At 40.5% G+C, this 22,120-nt stretch overlaps 1 protein-coding gene across 3 annotated transcripts in view; it reads left to right on the top strand.

Moving 5' to 3' along the window:
- The first annotated feature begins 2,032 nt into the window (after positions 1–2,032).
- The window catches only part of NALCN (sodium leak channel, non-selective), a 290,407-nt gene continuing 270,319 nt past the window's right edge, over positions 2,033–22,120 (top strand). For 2 of the 3 annotated variants that reach the window (XM_029936474.1, XM_029936475.1), the window contains exons 1-2: positions 2,065–2,172; positions 5,275–5,457. In XM_029936474.1, the coding sequence (XP_029792334.1) occupies positions 2,065–2,172; positions 5,275–5,457 (291 nt within the window). Of the gene's footprint in view, positions 2,173–5,274; positions 5,458–22,120 lie in introns of all 3 variants that reach the window. The other variant, XM_029936476.1, reaches the window with a different exon arrangement.

The raw sequence follows: 22,120 nt of genomic DNA on the forward strand, positions 1-22,120 counted from the left end.
GTTTTTATGGTTTCCTGTCTCACATTCAGATCCTTTATCCATTTTGAGTTTATTTTTGTGAATGGTGTCAGAAAGTGGTCTAATTTCATTCTTCTGCATGTTGCTGTCCAGCTCTCCCAATACCACCTGTTGAAGAGGCTGTCTTTTTTCCATTGGACATCCTTTCCTGCTTTGTCAAAGATTAATTGGCCATATACTTGTGGATCCAGTTCTGGGTTCTCTATTCTATTCCATTGGTCCAATATATACAATGGAGTACTATATGGCACTGAGGAAGAATGAAATATGGCCATTTGTAGCAAAGTGGATAGACCTCGAGGGAGTCATGCTAAGCGAAATAAGTCAGGCAGAGAAGGACAGATACCATATGTTTGCACTCATAGGTCTAACAGGAGAGACCTGGCAGGGGACCATGGGGAGAGGAAGGGGGAAAGAAAGCAGGAGAGAGTGAGGGGCACAAATTATGAGAGACTACTGAATATTGAAAACGAACCATGGACCAAAGGGGGAGGGGGAGGGAGGGAGGGGGTGATGGTCATGGTGGGGGGCACTTGTGGGGAGAAGCACTGGGTGTATTATGGAAACCAATTTGACAATAAACTATTAAAAATAAATGAAATTCTGATCAGTCCTCAGCGTCAGTTCGGGCCACTACTAGCACTTAGGCTTTGTGGTCAGATGAGCATCTTTCACCTTTTCAAGTTTGCTTGGATTGGCCTTAGTCAAGTTATCAACCACCCTGAGGCTGGCGTTTCTCGTGCTTGCCTGAAAAGACAAGATGCTTCCTTTCTATTGTCAGTTGTATAGATGAAGTAAAAAAATCATTGCTAAGTGTGCACAACATACTATATATCTACAAAACCTTAGCTTTGCACCTTCCTTTAAGACTCAGTCCAGGTGTTGGGACGCCTGGGTAGCTCGGTTGGTTAAGCATACAACTTGGGCTCAGGTCATGATCTCAGTTGTTGAGTTTGAGCCCCGCAGAGAGCTCTCTGCTGTCAGCGTGGGGCCCACTTTGGATCCTCAGTCTCCCTCTCTCTCTCCCCCTCCCCAGATCGCTCTCTCTCTCTCTCTCTCTCTCTCTCTCTCTCTCAAAAATAAATAAATAAATAAATAAGACTCGGTCCAGGTGTTAATCAAATGAGAAGTCTGTCTGTGGACTCAGGATAAACAGGCACCACCGCCTTTGTGTCTCTTCTCAAGTTATAATGCACTTGCTTGCTGTTTGTGTCCTGAGGGCCTGCATAGAATAGGCCCTCCTTCAACACAGACGGTGATAGCAGTGGCTAGACGGAGGTGACACATATAACAAGACGGGGATGACTTGGAACCATGGCGACCGAGGAGGCAAGCGGGTATCTCCTCTCCCTCTTCAGTGTGATTTGGATTTATTTCAAGATAACTGGAAGGATTGATGCGGTCACAGTCTTTGTAAAAGGCAGAAAAAAAATTAGTGTAGGCTCTGCCCAATTCTCTCTGCTTCACACCCTCTAGGTCAAGGACAATTGGGAACTCAGTTTGGAACCAGCCCTGGAAATAGATGTTTGTGAATGTCTCATTAAATAAACCTGGAGGGAAACCCTGGGAAAGATCCGGATACTTCATCAGGACTGGCCACCTGTACTCTGGTAGAGACCACCTTGCAGTGGAGAAAGCTTTCGTATACAAACATAGGCCTCCAAGAAGTTTCTACTAACTCATGTGTACTAGAGGGCAAAGCTAATCTACCCCTAGTTCTACCCACTAGTCTAGCACCTAGACTAGTGTTCTCTAAACTCGCTTGCAAATGATTTCTGAAGCACACGGAATGATCTGTAGTGTTGAGAAAAAAAATTCAAGCTTGGATCGTTATTTTATCTCATCCTTTTGAAACTTCTTTTTCTTTGTGCATGTGTTTAGCATCCACTATATAACCGATCGTGTGGATAGTTAAGGTCCGCATATGATTACAGGGGGACCCTGCATTTGAAGTGGGAGGGGTCGCGAGAGTTTAGGTGCCTCCCATAACTGCCTTCCTTCTTCCAGACTGCAGTTCTGCGCTTGCTCACCAGAGCTAACTCCAGCATGCTCAAAAGGAAGCAGAGCTCCAGGGTGGAGGCCCAGCCGGTCGCCGACTTTGGTCCCGATGAGTCTCTGTCGGACAACGCTGACATACTCTGGATTAACAAGCCAGTAAGTTTCTTTTCTGAAGAACGGAGTAGCACATGCTGATCGAAAAGGAAGTTTGATTCATAGAATTCAAAAATCAGGTGCCTTTGGCTTTGAAATGAATGTTTGAGCTGCAGTAGAATATGGATGAGTCTCACAGTCTGGGAGTTGAGAACAATTCAGACGGAATAAAGAGGTGCCGCTGTGAGTTATTCACACAGGAAGAGCCGCTGGGTGGCCTGCTCCCTCCCCCGCTCCGTGCGTGCTGTCCTCAGCATGGACGTGATGCCACTTCTCAGCCCAAGCCCGGCCGGAGCCCCAGATGAGTGATCTGTTTTTTCAGACTCCCTTTACTCATAGTTCTCAGTGTGCATGAATCTGTGAGGTGATAATCAAATGTTGGGAATTAAAAGTTGTCTTCTGAGTCACAAGGTTTGAGTAGAAGTAAAGGTTAATGAGATAGTGCATAGTGCCTCTGAAGAGGTTTGTCGCCTTCTCTGCCTAATTAAGGTGACGAGAACTTGAGGGGAGCATTTAGTGTGTCACTGGACTAGCTAGCGTAGCAGCCAGAAGGTGTGCTGGCCCGTTCCAGGGTCCGGGAAGCTCAGCTCTACCACGTGGCACAGAGTGGGCTCCACTGTGTGAGGGAACTCACAGCAGAGGCGGAAGCAAGGGAATGAACTGCTAGCCTTGTGGTGGTTGCGTTTCCCCTGACCCCGTCTCCCTGCCCTTTTGGGTCTTCTTCATCCAAGCTGCCCTCCAGATACATGTCCGACACGCTCAGATACCTTCCTACATGTCCATTCTGTTCCCATTGCCCTTTTGCCTTACGGTTGTTGAAATATCCCTATTACTTGCATTGCAAATTAAAACCTGTTAGTGAGGGTGCCTGGGTAGCTCAGTCAGTTGAGCAGCCGACTTCAGCTCAGGTCATGATCACACCATTTGTGGGTTCGAGCCCTGCGTTGGACTCTGTGCTGACAGCTCAGAGCCTGGAGCCTGCTTCAGATTCTGTGTCTCCCTCTCTCTCCGACCCTCCACCGCTCATGCTCTGTCTCAAAAAAAATAACTTTTTTAAACGCTTTAGTGTTACACTGAAGACTCTTTATGTTCTGGCTCTCACCGCCCAGCACCTGTTCTCTCCTGGATGTGCACACTGTCCACTGGAGCCTTAGCGCTGTCTTCCTGCTCCTCTGACATGTCCGGCCACTTCCCGTGGTCTCCCTGCCCAGGGGCCCTTCCCAGCCTCTGATGGGTCAGATCCTCCCGCTTCATTCAAGGCTGGCTCAGGGGTCAGCCCACCCTCGTCGGCCTCTGAATGTTCCTCATTTGACCCTTTCCACCACAGACAGAATGAACCTCTTTTCTTTCCACTTGTCCTATTCTATGTATCTATGTAAGTAGAGTTGTGTATTGTGAATGAATATAAATGTATAATATGCATATCAGCCTGCCAAATGGTGGTAAGTCAGAAACATGTACATTTTTGTATCCACCAGAGCCTCACATAATTTCTTACACATAGTAGGTCTTCCATTCATGTTTAGAGAATTGAACGCGACAGAGAACAGAACATTCACTAACTTGTACTTCGTGCCCACCACATATAGGACTGTCCGAGAACCTCTGAGGAAAGTCGTATTACAGATGTAGCTTTGGAGGCACTGACTAAAATGATCGATGCTTAATTAGGATTCTTTCTTTACATTCAAATCACAGTTGTTGTGGAAGAACCTATCTTTTGAAGATATTTTGTGATATCAGATACTGCATTTTGGAGATCCAGATGGGACTAAATTCACACACTGATGTTTATTGAAGGGCTTTCAAGTTGCGTGAAAAGTACATCAACCCTTAAAATGAAGTGACTCACCAGTGACTTCCATGGTATAGAATTAATGGCACTGTATCTTCATGAAAATACTGTAACTGTCAGATTAATAGTAGAACCCACTCGCCAGCCTACAAGTGTCTGAGATTCCTCAAAGTTCTGACAGTCTTTTCGATTTTTCATCGTGGGTGCTTGCTAGCTTGCATAGCTGAGAAGACATCTACTGTGAAGCTGAAACATCTTTTTCAGGGGGGAGTATAATGTTAAAGGATTAACTGATTGTATATATAACCAGCATAGTCAATAAATGACACGTTCAAATTATGTTTAAGAATCGTGTACTAATTAATTAACTGGTAGTATTAACTGTGTGGGGTTAGTATTTTTTAGCTTACATGTTAGTTTCATAATAAAATTTTATATGAATCATTGACTTTCCTACATGTATACACATATATATGCACACACACATGCATCATACATGTTTATCTTTTATTTCTACATCTTTATGTTGAAGTTAAGGAAAATCTTCAAATAGCACGTGCACTCCTGGAATTGCAAAAAGACTTTTTTGGAATTCTGGAAAAGCTACCAGAGCTAAGTTTCTACAAAAAGTTCTCTAACGTACAGAGGAAAGTCTGTTATCTTTTGAAAATGTAGGAAGACGTCAGGTTTTGAAATGTATTTTTTATATGAGAATGTTACGCATAAGATACAAATAGAAAACCGTACACACGGGAGGTGCTATATATCAAGTCATTTTTTAAAAGTACTGGCAATCTGCTAGGATGGGCCAGTGTGCTAGATTCCAGAGAGGGTACAGTAGGTACAATATGGTCCCCAGCTCTAAGTGCTCATAGTATATAAAAAGTATAAAAGTAATAGCACATCAAGTTTCTATATGAGTAAGATACTAACCTGACTTGTAATCAATTCAGAATCTCCTTATGTTGCGGCCCGAGGCCTTGGGAAGATCAGAAGCATTGAAGCAGCCTGCCCAGGTTGGCAACGAGGTCTTGGCTCTTATGAGCCACCATGAACCCGGAAGAATCTCTTAAGCTTTCAATCTTAGTGTGTTCATGTGGACACTCGGCTGCTTTCAGCATTAAATGGTGTAAAAATATGTGAAAATATTTAGCACATTCTGTGTACTTTACCGACATTGGTTTCCTTCTTTGTCTTCTACATGCTGGTGAAATATTTCAATCTCAGTATTTCCAAATAGTGCGGTTTAGAGCACAAGTTTAAGATACCGTTTTTTGGTGTCACATGGTAACTTTGGACCATTTTTGCAGTGGGTTCACTCCTTGCTACGCATCTGTGCCATCATCAGCGTTATCTCCGTCTGTATGAACACGCCCATGACATTTGAACACTACCCGCCTCTGCAGTATGTGACTTTCACTCTGGATACTCTGTTGATGTTTCTCTACACGGCAGAGATGATAGCAAAAATGCACATCCGTGGTATCGTCAAGGTGAGTGTTTTATAACCAAATGCACAGAGACTCTGAAGTAGCTTAATAATATTTTCCTATTCGTTTCAGTAAAACAAAAACATCCCTTTATCCATACTGAAGTTTTTAAAAATAGGGCATAACTCCAAGGGTTGGTGAAAATATGATGCCTAAGAATATTTAAAAAGTGAAATAAAGTGTCTAAGACGCAAAGCCTTGGGTTATCCAGGAAGGAGCTGGGTGGTCCGACTGTGGCTTCGTGGCCAGAGTAGGCTTGATCTGCCACTTACAGGCGAACCCGTGGTGCGGTACAGTGACTGGCCCCAGTGTCCTTCCTGTGGGTTTACAGGATGCAGAATCCACACCACAGTGTGATGATATTCGGAATGTCATTAGCCTGAGGTGTCCTAAGGATATGAAGCGATGAAGAGAAAAGACATGAGATAGAAAGCCAGCATGTAATAAAAGGAAGGTGTGGTGTGCAGTCGGCACCACTGGGAGACAAAAATCAATAAAACAAAAGGAAAGAAAAAACAAAGGAAGGAAAGTTTTGTCAAGGATATCCCTTCTATACGACTATCCTTCACACAGAGGATAAAAACATGTAGATGATGCTGTCTCTAAAGTATTTGAAATTGTGCTATTTAGAGAGACAGTGGTGTGACGAAATTGCAGAATGGATGGTAGGGATCTGTGGACGACAGATTTGACTCAAGCCCCAGCTCTTTCCTTTCCTGGCTGCATCGGCGTCTCCAGTTCCATAATTTTGGTGGAAAAGGGCCTTCTTTTGTACTGGGACGTTAAGAATCTAACGAGATGATGCATAACATGAAGTTGTGGGTCCCTGCTTGTCTTTATGCACAATTCATTGTGTGTTCTCCTCAAAAGAGAGGGATCACAGTACTGCCTTACTCTTTTCATGTTTAACTTTTTGAAAACCTTTTTATTATGGAAAATTTTAAGTTGACACAGAAGTGCAGATTGGAGTGGTAACAAATCCCTGTCCCTATGACTCAGTATCACCAGTTACCCATATTTGCCCAGCTCTATTCATTTTCAAGCAAATCTGAGAAATCAGGTCATTTCAGATATAACTCCACATGCATTGCTGATAAACTTTTTAAATCATTACCATTGTGCTGTTATTGCCTCTAGCAAAATTAAGAATAGCTTCTTAATGTAGGCCGGTACCAATTCATATTCATATTTTCCCGATTGTCTCAAGTATTTCTTTTATAAGACGACAGCTTCTTTGAATCAGGACTCACACAGACTCCACAAAGGGTGTTTGTGATATTTTTACATCTCGTTTAATTCTCTTTAAGCCCATTAGTTCTCAACTCCACAAGCCTTGCAAAAAAATTTTTTTTCATATCATCAATTCATTGGAAAACGGAGTCTTCTGTAGGAAGTTCTACATTCTAGGTAAATGGTGAATTGCTTCCTGGTGATTCCATTGTTAGTGAAAGGACACAGGTCTGAACCAAACTGACTCCATGACAGGCTTCAAGTTTCCCCTCTGACCTTGGAGGCCTAAGTGTCAGTTTCTCAGAATCATTAGACAATAAAAGGGCACAGATTGCTCAACCAGGGACCACCCTAGTAACACCCAATCAGAAGCGGCCAGCTAAAATGCTTAACATTCCTAAGGGCAGGCCTAGAGATGAAGCTATAGATAATCACTTATTGCTTAAGGCTAGTTACACCCTACATGGGGGTCCTGAGTCCACTCCGTAATGGGTTAATACTCTAAACGTTGTGATTGGGTCCCGCCAAAAGTAAGGAACACTCTGGACAATGTGTATGGTTAAAGTTGCTGCCAATGCTGCTATGCGATAATGATTGGACCCCTGTGCCTGTGTCACAATGTTCTGTAACTCCCCCTTCCCCAACCCATAAAAGCCCTGCTCAGCCCTTGCTCGGGGCTCTCAGCACGGATCCACTGCGCTGGTGAAGTCTGTGAGCCCGAGCCCGTAATAACAATAAAGTCCTTTGCTTTTGCATGTGTGACTTGGTCTCCCCGGCAGTCTCTAGTTTTGGGGGACGATATTGTGATCTGGGCATAACGTTAGTTTCTCTGTGTTCCACATTCCCAGAACCACTTTGGCTTTGTACACAGCAATGCGCACAGGTACCTCTTTCCCCAAATGGTCATCACAAAGTATTTTGTAAAACTTACAGGTATTTGCTAACCTGATGGGTGAGAAATGGTAACTCAGTGTAGTTTTGATTCGCATTTCCCTCTGGGGAGTGAGGTTGAGCCTCATTGTATGCAAAGACAATTCTCAGGCTGTGATTGGTTTTCATTCGGACTTTGGGCACTCTTTGTGTTAGGAATATTAGCCATTTGTGATGTGAATTGTCTTTACTCCTCGTCCCCAGTTGTCATTATCTTTGCTCCATGGTTTTCCAGGCTGCACAGACTACCTTCCATCCTAAATCATATGCTGTCTTCCCATTTACCAAGGCTGCCCCTGTGTCTTGCAGGAGTGTCTTATGCTTCTCGGTACATACATTTAGGACATTTTTTGGTTATATTTATGCTTTGGTATGTTATTTCATCTTTTTGCTATCAGTATGGGGTCTTCTATTAAGTATTACAATTTGCTGTTGTTCTTTTAAATGAAGGTTGTTGATTTTTGTATGTTAATCCATTAATTCTTCTGGTATTTCCACATCATCGTACCATATAAAAATAAAGACAGATTTGTCTTTTTATTTCCAGTTCATATGCCTCTAATTGCTTTCACATACTTAATTGAGTCAGCCCAATTTTAAAAATATTAGAGGCTGCGAACGCCGTTGCTTAACTGTGGCTTATTTAGAACATCTCTAATGTTTCCTCGTTAAATAATTAGAAAGATTGGAGTTTGAAGTATGTATATTTTATCAGGTTAAGTGAATAAACATTAATTACAATTTTTGACTGTTGTATCATGCATAGCTTTTAAAACTTGTTGAATGAATATTTTTCTCTTTAGCTCTTGTAATAGGGTAGATTTCGTAGTATGAAGCCACGCTTACATTTCTGGAAAAACCTAGTGGGGTCATGGCACTGTTTTATTCCACTTTAATGTGCTATCTACTTATATGTGTTATTATTTTTCTTGTTTTAATTTTGTCTAATCTGTGTCAAGTTTTGATATTAGATTTTCTGTGCATGTGTGTGTGTCGGGGGTGCACACCGCGTGCACTCCTATGCTCCATCTTGAAATTGTTTTAACTTTACATGTTTGGTACAAATCTCCTGTGAAGCCATCTGGTCCTAGTGGTTTTTTTGGTGGAGCTCCTTTCTATTTCTGTTTCTTCTATGGAAATTGCTCTGTTTAGATTTGCATGGTCTATAGGGGTCTGTTTGGTGAAGTATACTCTCTCAGGAAATTATCCACTATTTAGTTTAATTTGTTAAAATAAGGTTGCTTACAAGAATTTTAATTTCCTCTCTTTGATTAGTACTTCCTCTGAATTTTCAATCTTTTATTAAAAGACTAGAGGTTATTTTGGTTATGTTGGCTAGCATTGTTCATTCTGTTTTGTTTCATTGGTTTTAGAGTAGCCACTTGGTTTACTTCAATCTATCTTATTCATTCTAACTTATTAACTTTTACTTTTACCTTTATTAATTTCTTTCTTTTTTTTTTTTTTTTTGCTTATTTGGCTTACTTTTTTGGTCTATTTCTAGATTTTTGAAGGTATTTTACATTTACATTTCTTGAGATTCTTAAATATGTTACTTGATTGTCTCTGGCATAAATGTGACTAGGAGAACATTTTTTCCTATTGTATGACTTTTCTTTTAAATACTTTTAAGTACTGAGAGTCTTTATTAATAAAGTCAGTAGCTCTATAACAATAAACCCTTGTTGATTGTTATGGGAGAGGTATAGCACATGATATTTATTTTATTCCATCCTGTCTTGTTGTTCTTCAGGATTTCTTTTGTATTCCAGTTACACCATGATCATGTTTTACTCTTTTATTTCCATTATTTTCTTTACGTGTGTTTTGTTTCTTTTTTTCTTTATTTTTATCTTTTTTGAATTCTGTTTCCCTTACTATATTCTCCATGCGGTCTATTCATTATAGTGCGTTTTAAAGTTTATTTCTTTCTAAAATTTTTTTCATTTCTTTCTAATTCTAATTATTTCCTGAACACTTGCCTGTCTTTTTTTTCATACTCTTCTATTATTTAGACATCATTTCTGTACTTCCCTATCTTCAGTTTTGTGGTGCTTTTGTAGGATTTATTTTTATTTATGTATGTATTTATTTATTCAATTTAATTTATTTTTTTAAATCATCCAAGTTAGCTAGCATACAATACAATAATGATTTCAAGAGTAGATTCCTTAATGCCCCTCACCCATTTAGCTCATCCCCCCTCTGACAACCCCTCCAGTAACCATCTGTTGTTCTCCATATTTAAGAGTCTCTTATGTTTTTGTCCCCCTCCCTGTTTTTATATTATTTTTGCTTCCCTTCCCTTATGTTCATCTGTTTTGTATCTTAAAGCCCTCAATTTCTTTTGATCACTTTGTTATATTCTACTGCCATTTTATCTGTTTTATACATTTATTTTTTGTTTCTCATATTTTTATATATCATTTTGCATATTATATGTAAAATACACATCATTTTACATACTTATAAGGACTTGATTATGTATATTATATTATCAGAATATATGATTATAATATATTCATAAGGACTTGGTCATAATCCTTTTGTTCTGTTACCTTTGTAGCTGTTGCCCATGTGAAATGGGTAGAGTAGCTTCCATACATTATCAGGTTGAGGGTTCCCTCCCCTGTCGTCACCATGCGGTATAAAATACATAGCTTCTCTGTGTGGTGACCATCCCAGGTCTGAGCTCGGCCTCCTCTGGACTGCTGGCCCTCTTGTCTAATCCTTCCCATCCTCTGTCCCTCCCATCCCTGCCCTGCCCACTTTGGATTCTACTCCAGGAGTTTTTCCTTAGCTTGGGTCTCTGGTCTTCCTATAAGGAGTTTTTATTAAGTACATCTTGGAGGTAGGATATGCTCTTGCCTCTGATCTTTCTGCAACCCCTTGGTGGGCACTTGGTGTTTGTTACTTATTTTTGTTTTGTTCTTTTGTTTTATATTCACCTGCAATTTTTAGATTGATCTGTTACATTTCTAGGAATTTTGCGATTTATTCCCAAATTCACTTACTGAGGCCTCCCCTGAGTGTTTCCCTACTATTAGTAGTTTCAGTGTGGAATTCTTGGATCAGCCGTAACTTCCTTGCGTGACTTCCTTCGACAACCTCCCCACGCTGTGGTCTTGAGAAGGTGTTGGTAACTGTCAATAGTTCGGTTTTTATTTTGGAATATATTTGCTGGAGTCCAGCTGCAGCAGGTCCAGGGTTCCCTGAAAGGATGGACGGTGTCGGCGAAAGGGGGTGAGAGAGCCTCAGCTTCTTTCTGATCACCAGGCAGGCGTCTCTGCTCTGTCGGTTTTTGTCTCTTTATTTAGAGATCAAGTGTTAACACAAGATCAAAAAAGTGGAATTTTTACTACAAATAATTCTCAGTGATGGGATGCTTTGAAAAGTGTACAGAAACAGGTTTTACAGAGGCATTTTTGCAGAACTACTCTAATTTCAGTGAAGTAGTTAATTTTTACAAATAATAGGATAACAGGATATTCTCAGTGAAAAGCAGGTAACACACACATCTGTTTAAACCAGTAGTAAATCTTACAACTAAGAAGATAGCAGGATAGCAAACACATTTGTTTATATCAATAACATTTAAGATTCAGGCACGGGTGAGGCTAGGAGTCATTCTGTCTGGCTCACAGAAGGAAGAAGGTACTTGTGCTGGGTAGTAAGTTGCTTGTGTACACCTTGTTATTTGATGTTGAAGGTTTAAGCACCATCGGGGCCCTACATGTGCTGGCCTTTGTATTGAGTTTAAGTTGTAACTACTCTTACCCATCCTCATAACGGGTATCAGTGTAAGGGAAGGTATTTCTGGCATCAATTAGCAAAGGTATGTTCAGTAACTTATGTCCAGCTCTTGTTTGTTTCTTATCTCTAAGTTAGGCTCTTTTTCTCTGGGCCAGAGTTAATAGTAACTCTCGTGTTTTCTAACCCCCTTTATTATCTATGTCTTGGGTCTGCAAGGCTCCTTAGAAGAGCCTTTCAACAAACATCTGCAGTGCTTTGTCTAAAATCTTCTTTGTAGAGGGGGGAGTAGGCTGCTTCTCATGAGGTATCTGTGTGGGACATAGCAGTCTGATTTGGAACATTGTGAGGCCTCGATAACACCGGTCCCATTTCCAATATGAGCCGATAGTAGAAGGAGATGCCAGTTTCACCTCCTGGCAGGAGCTGTGCAGATGTCTGCCATTTCCTTGCTGTGACGGTGTCATCCAGCAAGGCCGACGCAGCTCCCAGAGTACATTGTCACTTAGCTTTACTCAAGATCATGTCTACGAATATTTTTTTCTACGCTCTCTCACTTACTTTATTTTCTTAGGAAATTTGGGAGATTCCAAAAACTACCATCATGATCTCACCCCAATTGAAGTCAACTACTTAACCTTTAAAGTAGTTTATATACATTGTGTTGGACACAGCTGCCTGCTATATGGCAAAAGAAACAAATTCTGGCTGTCTTTTTTTTTTAAGGGAGTGGAGGGAGGTCTATTGGGCAGATTGAGCGCACACGGCACTGGATGGTCACTCCAGGCAACTCTGCACTCAGGCAGCAGGACCTCAGCCCAGGTCACACGTTGGAGCAGTCGGGCCCACAAAGTGGGTGCCACCACTGCTGGCATTGTGCACATTGCCCCTGGTTCTCTCTGTCTTTGTCCTCAGAAGTCAAAGTTCTCAGGTGTGAGAGTGAATATCTGATTGGCCAGGTTGTCAGGGTTTGGAGAAGTCACAGGGAGAAATGTAGTCTGATGCCCCCAATAGTGGAGACAAGGAAGGGACAAGGAAGCTTGTCTAAAAGTGCATTGATTAATTCTCTGAGCACTGTTCAAACAAACAAAGTGTTTGTTACTGCCTGACTTCCCTCCTTTTGATGACATGGTCATAGTGGCCTTCAAAGAAATAAACTCCAAAGAGCTCACAAGTACTTTGGACTTTGTATTAGTTTCCTACTTCTTCCATAACTAATGACACAAATTTGGTGGCTGAAAACAGCAGAAATCTATTGTCTCATAGTTCTGTGAGGCCACAGGTCCGAAATCAGCATGTCAGCAGGGCCGTGATCTTTCCGAAGGTTCTAGGGGAAGACTCCTTGCCCTTTCTCACTTCAGGTGGCTCCGGGCAGCTTTTGAGATTCCTCAGCTTGTAGCTGCATTACTCCAATCTCTGCTCCTTCTTCACGTGGACTTCTTTCCTCCACGTGTCTCTGTGTGTCCTCGCCTCTTCTTTTAAGGACACTGGTCAGTAGGTTTAGGGCTCACTCTAATTCAGTGTGACCTTACCTTAACTCATTACATTTTTGAAAGACCTTATTTCCAGATAAGGTCACATTCTGAGGTTCTGAGTGGGGATCACCGCAGAGTTAAGTTTCAGCCAGCCACTTGACCAGCCAGCTGCTTGCTGTTGTTCAATATTATAAGGAGCTTGGAAAATAGTTTTCTGAAGTTTGTGGGATGCTCACAGACAATTGGGGTACAAATGCCAAAGAGAAATTCAACTCAGTGTAGGAGTTGAACTTGAAAGAAACCATCAAAGCCACTGCAATCTTAATGCATTTACCAAGAAACCAGGAAACTCCAGGACTCACCAAGGGCCTATCGTGAGTATAGTAAGCATGGCCCCCAAGAAAGACGACCTGGCTATAATACGTGACCCACAACCCACTGGGAAAAGCGTTGGGTCATGGGAGCTGTGGGTACCTGCCATGCCTCAACCAGTGTATTTCAGCATGATTTGAAGATTGTCTGGGTTTTGCACAAACTTGCTAGGCCAGTTATTCTAAATGTTAGATTTTAGGAATGCCTGGGTGGCTCAGTCTGTTGACCGTCCAGCTTCAGGTCACGATCTTACCATTTGTGGATTTGAGCCCCACGTCGGGCTCTGTGCTGACAGCTTGGAGCCTGGAGCCTGCTTTAGATTCTGTGTCTCCTTCTCTCTCTGCCCCTCCCCTGCTCACACTGTCTCTCTCTCTCTCTCTTTCTCAAAAATAAAACATTAAAAATTAAAAACAATAATAAATGTTAGGTTTTAGATATGTCAGGGTACCCAAAATTGGTAGCTAAATCAGGAGGTCAACTTGGGGGAAAAGGTGGTCTTGTCAAGATGGAGGAATGTTCTGTGCCCCTGTAACCTCACTCCCAGCACAGCCTAATTCTGAATTCTGCAGTTCCCCTGAGGGCCTCGGATGACCCTGTGTATGTTGTGTGTGTTGGCCATGACAGGCAATGACAGTCTCGAAATATTCTGGATGGGGCACAGTGGGATTAAAATCACCATGTCTTGATTTCTTTGAGATTCCAGCTTCAGTGAACAAAAGCATCACATTTCCTAGAATAAACGCTTTGTTTCTTAAGTTATTTCATAAATTAAGGCTTGGATTTAGCATCATGAAAATGATAGTAGACATTTCACTGTCACAGTCTAATGATAAAAAAACACAGAGTGGACTTAATATATTCATGCCAAGTGAACAGAGCGCTGAATGAACAGAGGTTTTCATAGTTTAAAAATTAAAAGTCAAAGCAGTTGTTAAATAAGAAAAGATTTGATTTATGACCAGGTTGTTTTCAAAATGCTGTTAATGAGTCATATCCAGTGTTTTCTGATTCCATCAATATTTGGATGATGAGCTATTGACTAAAACTAAAAATGTTGTTTTAATTTTCAGCCTGTAAGAATTGAAAATTAACATCAAACTCAGTTTTCTGTTTTTCATTTAGGAAATACTTGGATTAAACACAAATATAATGCAGATTTGAGTGATGCTGCTTTGCTAACACTATCTTGAAGTAACTGTTACAGCTTTATATCTCATTAAAACTGGTGTTCAGTATTTGAATGCTAGCTGAGATTTTGGTTAAATGTAGTTAAATAGGAAGTTTGATTTTCCTGAGCCACTTTAAATGTGTCATCTCACTGAATTTTCATGATGGTACTCGCCACTGCTGAAAGTCATGACTTTATTATCATTTTTGTGACACGTATTTCTGCAAGCATGTTACGACAGACACAGACCAAAGAGTATATCGGACTTGGGATTTCATTCTTGTATTTAAAACTTAACTTACCTTCCTTTGGACATAAACTCAGAAGTGGGATTGTTGGATTATAAGGTAGTTCTGTTTTTAATTTTTTCAGGAACCTCCATAATGTTTTTCTTTTTATAATGGCTGTACCCATGTACATTCCCTGCCACAATACATAGGCTCCTTTTTCCTCCACGTCCCCCCCAACACTTGTCATCTCTTGTCTTTGGTACATCCTAACATGTGTGCGATAATATCTTCCTATGTTTTGATTTTCATTTTCCTGATTATTTGTGAAGTTGAACGTTTCTTTCATGTACCTGTTGGCCATGTGTATGTCTTTTTTAGAGAAATGTCTATTCTGGTCCTTTGCCTTTTTAAAATCAGGTTGTTTTTGCTATTGAGTTATAAACATGTCAACAACTAAGTTGTACACTTTATGTATAGACAATTTAAAACTTTGGATTCCATACTAAAACTGGGAACAAATCTTAAACTTTTCATAAGACTTAGTTTTAGTGGGGGGCCTGGGTGGCTCAGTTGACTGAGTGTCTGACTCTTGATTTTGGCTCAGGTCATGATCTCATGTTTGGGATTTGAGCCCCACGTGGGACTCTCTGCTGTCATCACAGAGCCCGCTTCGGATCCTCTGTCTCCCTCTCTCTCTGTCCCTCCCTGCTCTTGATCTGTCTCTCTCTCTCTCATAATTAATAAATAAAGTTTTAAAAACCCTTAATTTTAGCAAAATATCATTTTACAGTAAATTTGTGTTGTGGATTTAAATTTTATTGACCGTGTATTTTTGTATTTGTAAATTGGTTTTGGTTTTACAGTTGCAGGAGAATGATGTAAGTATTTAAGTTAGTCCATAATAAAATACGTCAGCTCATTATAGGGACTGTATGATAATTTTCCAGAGGACCTTAAGTTTGAATTGCTATGTTCTCATTAATTAACCCTGCTATGTTTTTTAAACTTCTATTAAGCACCTGTCTGCTTAAAACACTTGTTTTTTTCATAAAATATTTCCATACTTTTTCTACCTTAATTCATTTGCCAGTAGCACCAGTTACCTCTCAATTTTTTAGCATATTTATCCAGAAAATTTGCAAATATGTGCTGTGTTTGTTCACTCATAGGACTTATGCTCATGTTTTTTTCACATATACATAGGATCATTATGAATATATATGTGCATCTCATGTTCTATTTTTAGCATCAGGTTATACTTTTTTTAGTAAGTTTTTACATTTTTTGTAACAGAGCTATACAAACATTCTGGTCGGAAATCGTATTATGTGCATTGACATCACTAAAATATTTCTGAGGAGCAGTCAGATTTATTTATTAAGTGATTAACACCAATATGTACTATTTCCTTTGTTGGAAGAGTTTTGTGAGTTGATGTACACATATGTCAGAGATCGGGGGAATTCTGGTTTTTTATTTTTGAAAGAGTGTGTTCCATGCATAGAGCTATATTAGTCCATATAACGTATTTATAGAAGCAGACCAATGTGTGGTTGCCATCATCATGTACAGTGGTCTAAAATGATACCCCGGCCTGGTTTGGCAATGTTACAGTACACCAAAAATTCCGACCTAATGCGTAAGGGAATGTGATCTACTATTACCAACTTTACAGAATTATTGACAAGAAGCCAAATCCAGAAACTTTATTTTTCAAAACAAAAGTACTGATGTTGAGGCTTTCTAGGATTGTCCACTAATTTTACTTACCTAGCGTTTTGCCTAATATGTTAAACTATACATAAATCTAAGTTCAAGATGCTAAAATTTTAAGGTCCTTAAGATATAAGTATAATATAGATGTAAGACAGAGTTTTATTCTGAAACCCAAGTACGGTGTCCAGGTTTCCCTTTAATCATTCAGCCAGTATTGATTGGACCACTTCCAGGGATCTCACCGGTGCCCTAGGAGAAGAGACAGACAGCAGCAGTCCACTTTGTGGATCCGACTTGGAAAGCACATATGAGCACCCCTCAGTTTCTGCATCTAATAGGTTCCTACACATCTATTTCAGCCTACTTGCAGAAAACAGGTGCCTGTATTCCATCAATTTAAATGGGAAAACTAATAACTCATTATAGAAACCTCCACCAACTTCTCCAAATATTACTAAATTGTTCCCTAACACTGGAAAACTCTCCACCTGCACCTTTCTGTATAATGAACAACATTTAAAACCACTATCACTCAGTTATTTGTACTGACTGAATTCAGGAGTGGATGTTTTGTATGCACCAAACGAAAGAGACCATGTGCTCTTCTTAGCAAAGAAATAATATGCAAAAGGACTGTCTCTCACATTTGATTGAATCTATGGGGTCATCATTTGTAAGATGAGACTTTACGGTATAATCCCTAGGAAAGAAAAAGTGCTCCTAATTACACTTTGATTGTACGATGTAAGATTGTAATGGATGCAGTCAACTGATGCAATTGATTACAGGATACACCCTAAATTCAGAAATGTTAAACTATGTTAGGGTGGGGTGGGGTGATAGGATGTCTTAAAATCGATGAAGGAAGATCAAATGATCTGAGTTGGTAGATTCCAGTCCCAGGTCCTGTGAAAACGTCCCTCCTCTGAGGGAAGTTGGGAAAAGGAAGATCGTGATGCACTTGACCCTGATTTATTAAGTAGATGATCAATGCCAGGACAAGAATCAGCCCAAAAGAGCAACAGAGCTCTACCTCCATTGCACCTGGACCTTCTTGAAGGATTTATGGGCAGCTTCAATGTTTCCGCGGGCACACATGCTGATTCAGTAAAGAGATTTTCTAGTTACATAGTGATCTGGGGACAGATAGCTGTGCAAATATAAATAGTGAATATTTGTGTAGTGAGAATTCAGATTGAGGGATACATCTTTGTTGTTTGGCAAAAATGCTGTAATGGCATTCTGTAAAAGATATGGGGAAGAGAAGGCACAAGAGATAGTGAAAAGGTCTTCTTGGGGGATGTCGGAAAAGTCTTGAAGACAGAGGACCATGAAGCCAGTCTCCTGAGTGAATGTGGTCTGTGGCAGGGGCGGGGGGGACTGAAGTAAAGTCAGTGAGGGTACACGGGGGACTCAAATCTGAAAGTGACCTGATCGGCTTTGGATTTGAGTGGTTCACTTGGGAGGTGACATGCTCGATGCACTACAGGAGAAACTGAGGCAGGAAGTCTTCTGGCAAGAAATGTCTTCAAACATTTTTGTTAGAGGCATGTATTATTTTAAGGATTCCACAGTTTTTGTAATGTTCCCCGTGCATGAAGTTATCTGCCAGTTCATTCCCACTCCCCAATAATTTGTGTCTAATCACCTCCGCACTAATCCCTATTCTGAGAAGCAGTCTAGCTCACCAGACCCCTGGAGGCAAAAATAAACCGTCGGGTGATAGATGGTTGTGTCTTGCAGGGCGCTCCATGTATTGTGGGCTGTGGATTCTTCAGACGATTCTCATTGGTCTATTGTTCATCTGGCAGTAAATGTAGGTAAAAGTAACGTGCGTGCTCTGAGCACCGTCGAAGTGACAAATAATGAGGCTAAGACACAGTGACAGATGGACCCTGGGACCTGCGAACAATAAATCAGGGCCTCAGGAAGCTGTACCAGTGCGTATCCATTTTGTGAATGCAAACTGTATCCTTAGAAATGTCTGCAGATAAATGTGTCTGGTTTCCCTGCTCATTAAAGACTTGCCTGGGAATTGAAGTCACTCTCTTATGCCGCCTAATTGATGGGCAGCCTCCGAGCATCTACCTTTGTAAAAATTGGCAGACGGCTCCAGAGTAACTCCGCAGCGCCAGCGTGCAGGTTTCCGCCTCAGCATCCTCCGCTTTCCATTTGTGTTGGTGGAACCGACAAGTGAAACCTTTCCTGTCGTATTTCAGGTGTTAACATCTCTTGAGTGTCGTGTGTTAGGCTCTCGTTACGTATTTTGGAAGTAGGGAAAAGGGGCAGCTTATTACTTGCAGATATTGTAACTTGGGTGTTGACGTAGGAGGATTTTAAAAGGAGCTGGACACACTTGACCAATTATGGTTAACAGTCCTTGACAATACAAATTAAAAAAGAGACAATTTGGTAAATGTGTCAAATACAGAATGTATTATGAGATTGTATTTCAAAGCATCAGGTTCAACGTCTGTTTAGTAAAAGTTGTTTTAGGGGCACCTGGGTGGCCCAGTCGATTAAGCATCTGACTTGGCTCAGGTCATGATCTCACGCTTTGTGGGTTCAAGCCCCGAGTCAAGCTGTCTTGTCTCAGCACAGAGCCTGCTTCAGATCCTCTGTCCCCTTCTCTCTCTGCCCCTTCCCAGCTCGCGTTTTCTCTTTCTCTCTCAAAAGTAAGTATTTTTTAACAAGTTGTTCTAGATTTATGAAGCCTTAGCGATTATCACTAATTTCAATTTAGTCATATTTGCAATTACATTATAGTGCACAAATTATATGCCCATTGACCTGATTCCCGTTTGCATGGCCTGTAGGCTCTGTTCGGTCAAACTGTATGAATCCAGAAAACACCCAAAAGTTATCTCATAATTTGATCTGTGGTCTTTCATGATCATAGAGGAAGAAAGCATTAACTTTTAGATATTACCTTGAAAAATAATAATCCATCATTCTTTGCCAGAAGTCAAAGAATCATTCCTTTTAAAGAACAATACTAATTTCAATGAATGGATGCTTGAGTGGATGCACTCATGAGGCATATGAACGGTATCTTACTGTGCATTGTAACCTGCAGAAACTCTGTAAGACATTACATACATATGCGTACCTAACTCATTTGACGTATTCTGTATGTCACACTCTGTGCGAGGTGCCCAAAATTGTCTAGTCTCAAGGTATTACTAATCTTCAGAAAAGACTTGTTTACAATGAGGAGAGACTATGTTTTAATGCAACACCAAGAAATATGTTAGAGAAGATTTAAGTGGGAAATTCAGACTTCAAAACTGATAAACAGGAACTGATAAGTTGGAGGGAGTAAACTGTAATTCATTAAACAACCAGGTGGGAATTACAAAGGATAATTCTGGAAGTTAGTATGAACAGTTCTAAAAATTTTTTTAACATTTATTTATTTTTGAGAGACAGAGAGAGACAGATCATGAGCGGGGGAGGGGTAGAGAGAGAGGGAGACACAGAATCTGAAACAGGCTCCAGGCTCTAAGCTGTCAGCACAGAGCCTGACGCGGGGCTTGAACCCACAAACTGTGAGATCATGACCTGGGTCGAAGTCAGATGCTTAACCGACTCAGCCACCCAGGTGCCCCAGTATGAATATTTTTTTACAAGTAGGAGTTGAGATGCCACTTGCTGCATTGTGTGTGAGCTAAGGCACTGATCAGGGTGGGCTGTGGTCAGATCAGAGTCTGAAGGAAAAAGTTGGCACAGACGTGGGAGGATTTTTCAGGAAGACAGGACAACATGAAGAATAATGATCACAAAAGTGCAAAACTTATAAAGGGAGGATCTGAGTGTTACTGGTCTTATTCTCCCAGCTCTCTGTGCTGCTTATTAAAGGCTTTTGTAAATATTAAATGCCTCTTGGGAACCGGAACCAAAAGGTAATACATAAAACTTATGCCCAGTGGACTATTTCACCATGATGTACATATACCGCCTCTTCTTTATCCAGGAAGCAGTCAGTGGACATTTGGGCTCTTTCCATAATTTGGCTATTGTCGACAGGGTGCATGCATGCCTTCGAATTGGTATTTTTGTCTTCTTTGGGTAAATACCTAGTGGTCTAATTGCTGGATCGTAGGGTGGCAAGGATGTGGAGAAAGTGGAACCAACGTACACTGTTGGTAGGAGTGCAAACTCATGCAGCCACTGTGGAAAATCGTATGGAGAGTCCTCAAAGTCAGAAATAGAACTAGCCTAAAATCGTTCTCTGCAGCATCCCACAAAATTTCAGTTTTCATTTCCGGAATTTTTTTAAATTTTTTTAAAACAATCACAACTATGCCTTATTCTTAAAATAAAAATCAAGTGGTATTTTTTTCTCTCTCTTTCTGCCAACATTCCAGTAAAAAGTACATTTGTTTCATAAAAGTCAATTTGAAAACATTCACTTTTATATTTTTAATAGTATGTATCACATATTGTATATTTAACTTTTTTCCTAAAAATGTTTAATGTTTATTTATTTTTGAGAAAGAGAGAGAGAGAGAGACAGAGTATGAACAGGGAAGAGGCAGACAGAGAGAGAGGGACACAGAATCTGAAGCAGGCTTCAGCCTCTGAGCTGTCAGCACAGAGCCTGACTTGGGGCTCGAACTCATAAACTGTGAGGTCATGACCTGAGCTGAAGTCAGATGCTCAGCCGACTGAGCCACCCAGGTGCCCCTTGTATATTTAACTTTTTACACTGAGAATGTAAATCACATAAGGGTAGGAGTTTTGTTTTTGTTTTACTTCTGTGTCATTACTGCCTAAACACTGTCTAGATCATAAAGTATTCTATTCTATACATTGAGTGAATGAACGAACAACAAATTTGCTTATTATATTAAGAAACTTAAGGGAATCTTCAAAGTGCAACTTTAAGTAATTTGTATTGCCTCATCTTTTTGGATATCAATTAAAATAGGTTCAGAGAAAATTCAATTTTATATTGCCTATATTGTCTACCTTTAGATTATAATTAATTTATATTTTAAGCTAACTATGCAATATACCAGGCAAACGTGATACTTATAGTAAAAGATGTTTTGTAAGGTTTTGAGGACAACGATCATATCTTTAAATTATTTGTTCAGTGTGTGGTGTGTTTGTGTGTGTGTGTTCTGTCTGTGATGTGTGTGTTCTGTATGTGGTGTGTGTGTTCTTTATGTGGTGTGTGTATGTTCTGTACGTGACATGTGTATGTGTGTTCTGTATGTGATGTGTGTGTTCTGTGTGTGTTCTGTATGTGACATGTGTGTGTTCTGTGTGTGTGTGTTCTGTATATGATGTGCATGTGTGTTCTGTATGTGAGGTGTGTGTTCTGTATGTGACATGTGTGTTCTCTGTGTGTGTGTTCTGTATGTGATGTGCGTGTGTGTTCTGTATGTGAGGTGTGTGTTCTGTATGTGATGTGCGGGTGTGTTCTGTATGTGAGGTGTGTGTGTTCTGTATGTGACATGTGTGTTCTCTGTGTGTTCTGTATGTGTGTGTGTGTTCTGTAGGTGATGTGTGTGTGTTCTGTACATGACGTGTGTGTGTTCTGTATGTGACATGCATGTGTTTTGTATGTGATGTGTGTGTTCTGTGTGTGTGTGTTCAGTAGGTGACGTGCACGTGTGTTCTGTATGTGAGGTGTGTGTGTTCTGTATGTGACATATGTGTTCTGTATGTGATGTGTGTGTTCTGTAGGTGACGTGTGTGTGTGTTCTGTATGTGACATGTGTGTTCTGTGTGTGTGTGTTCTGTATGTGTGTGTGTGTTCTGTAGGTGACGTGTGTGTGTGTGTGTGT

The sequence above is a fragment of the Suricata suricatta genome, chromosome 4, assembly GCF_006229205.1.
Source record: "Suricata suricatta isolate VVHF042 chromosome 4, meerkat_22Aug2017_6uvM2_HiC, whole genome shotgun sequence".
In the NCBI taxonomy this organism is placed as follows: domain Eukaryota; kingdom Metazoa; phylum Chordata; class Mammalia; order Carnivora; family Herpestidae; genus Suricata; species Suricata suricatta.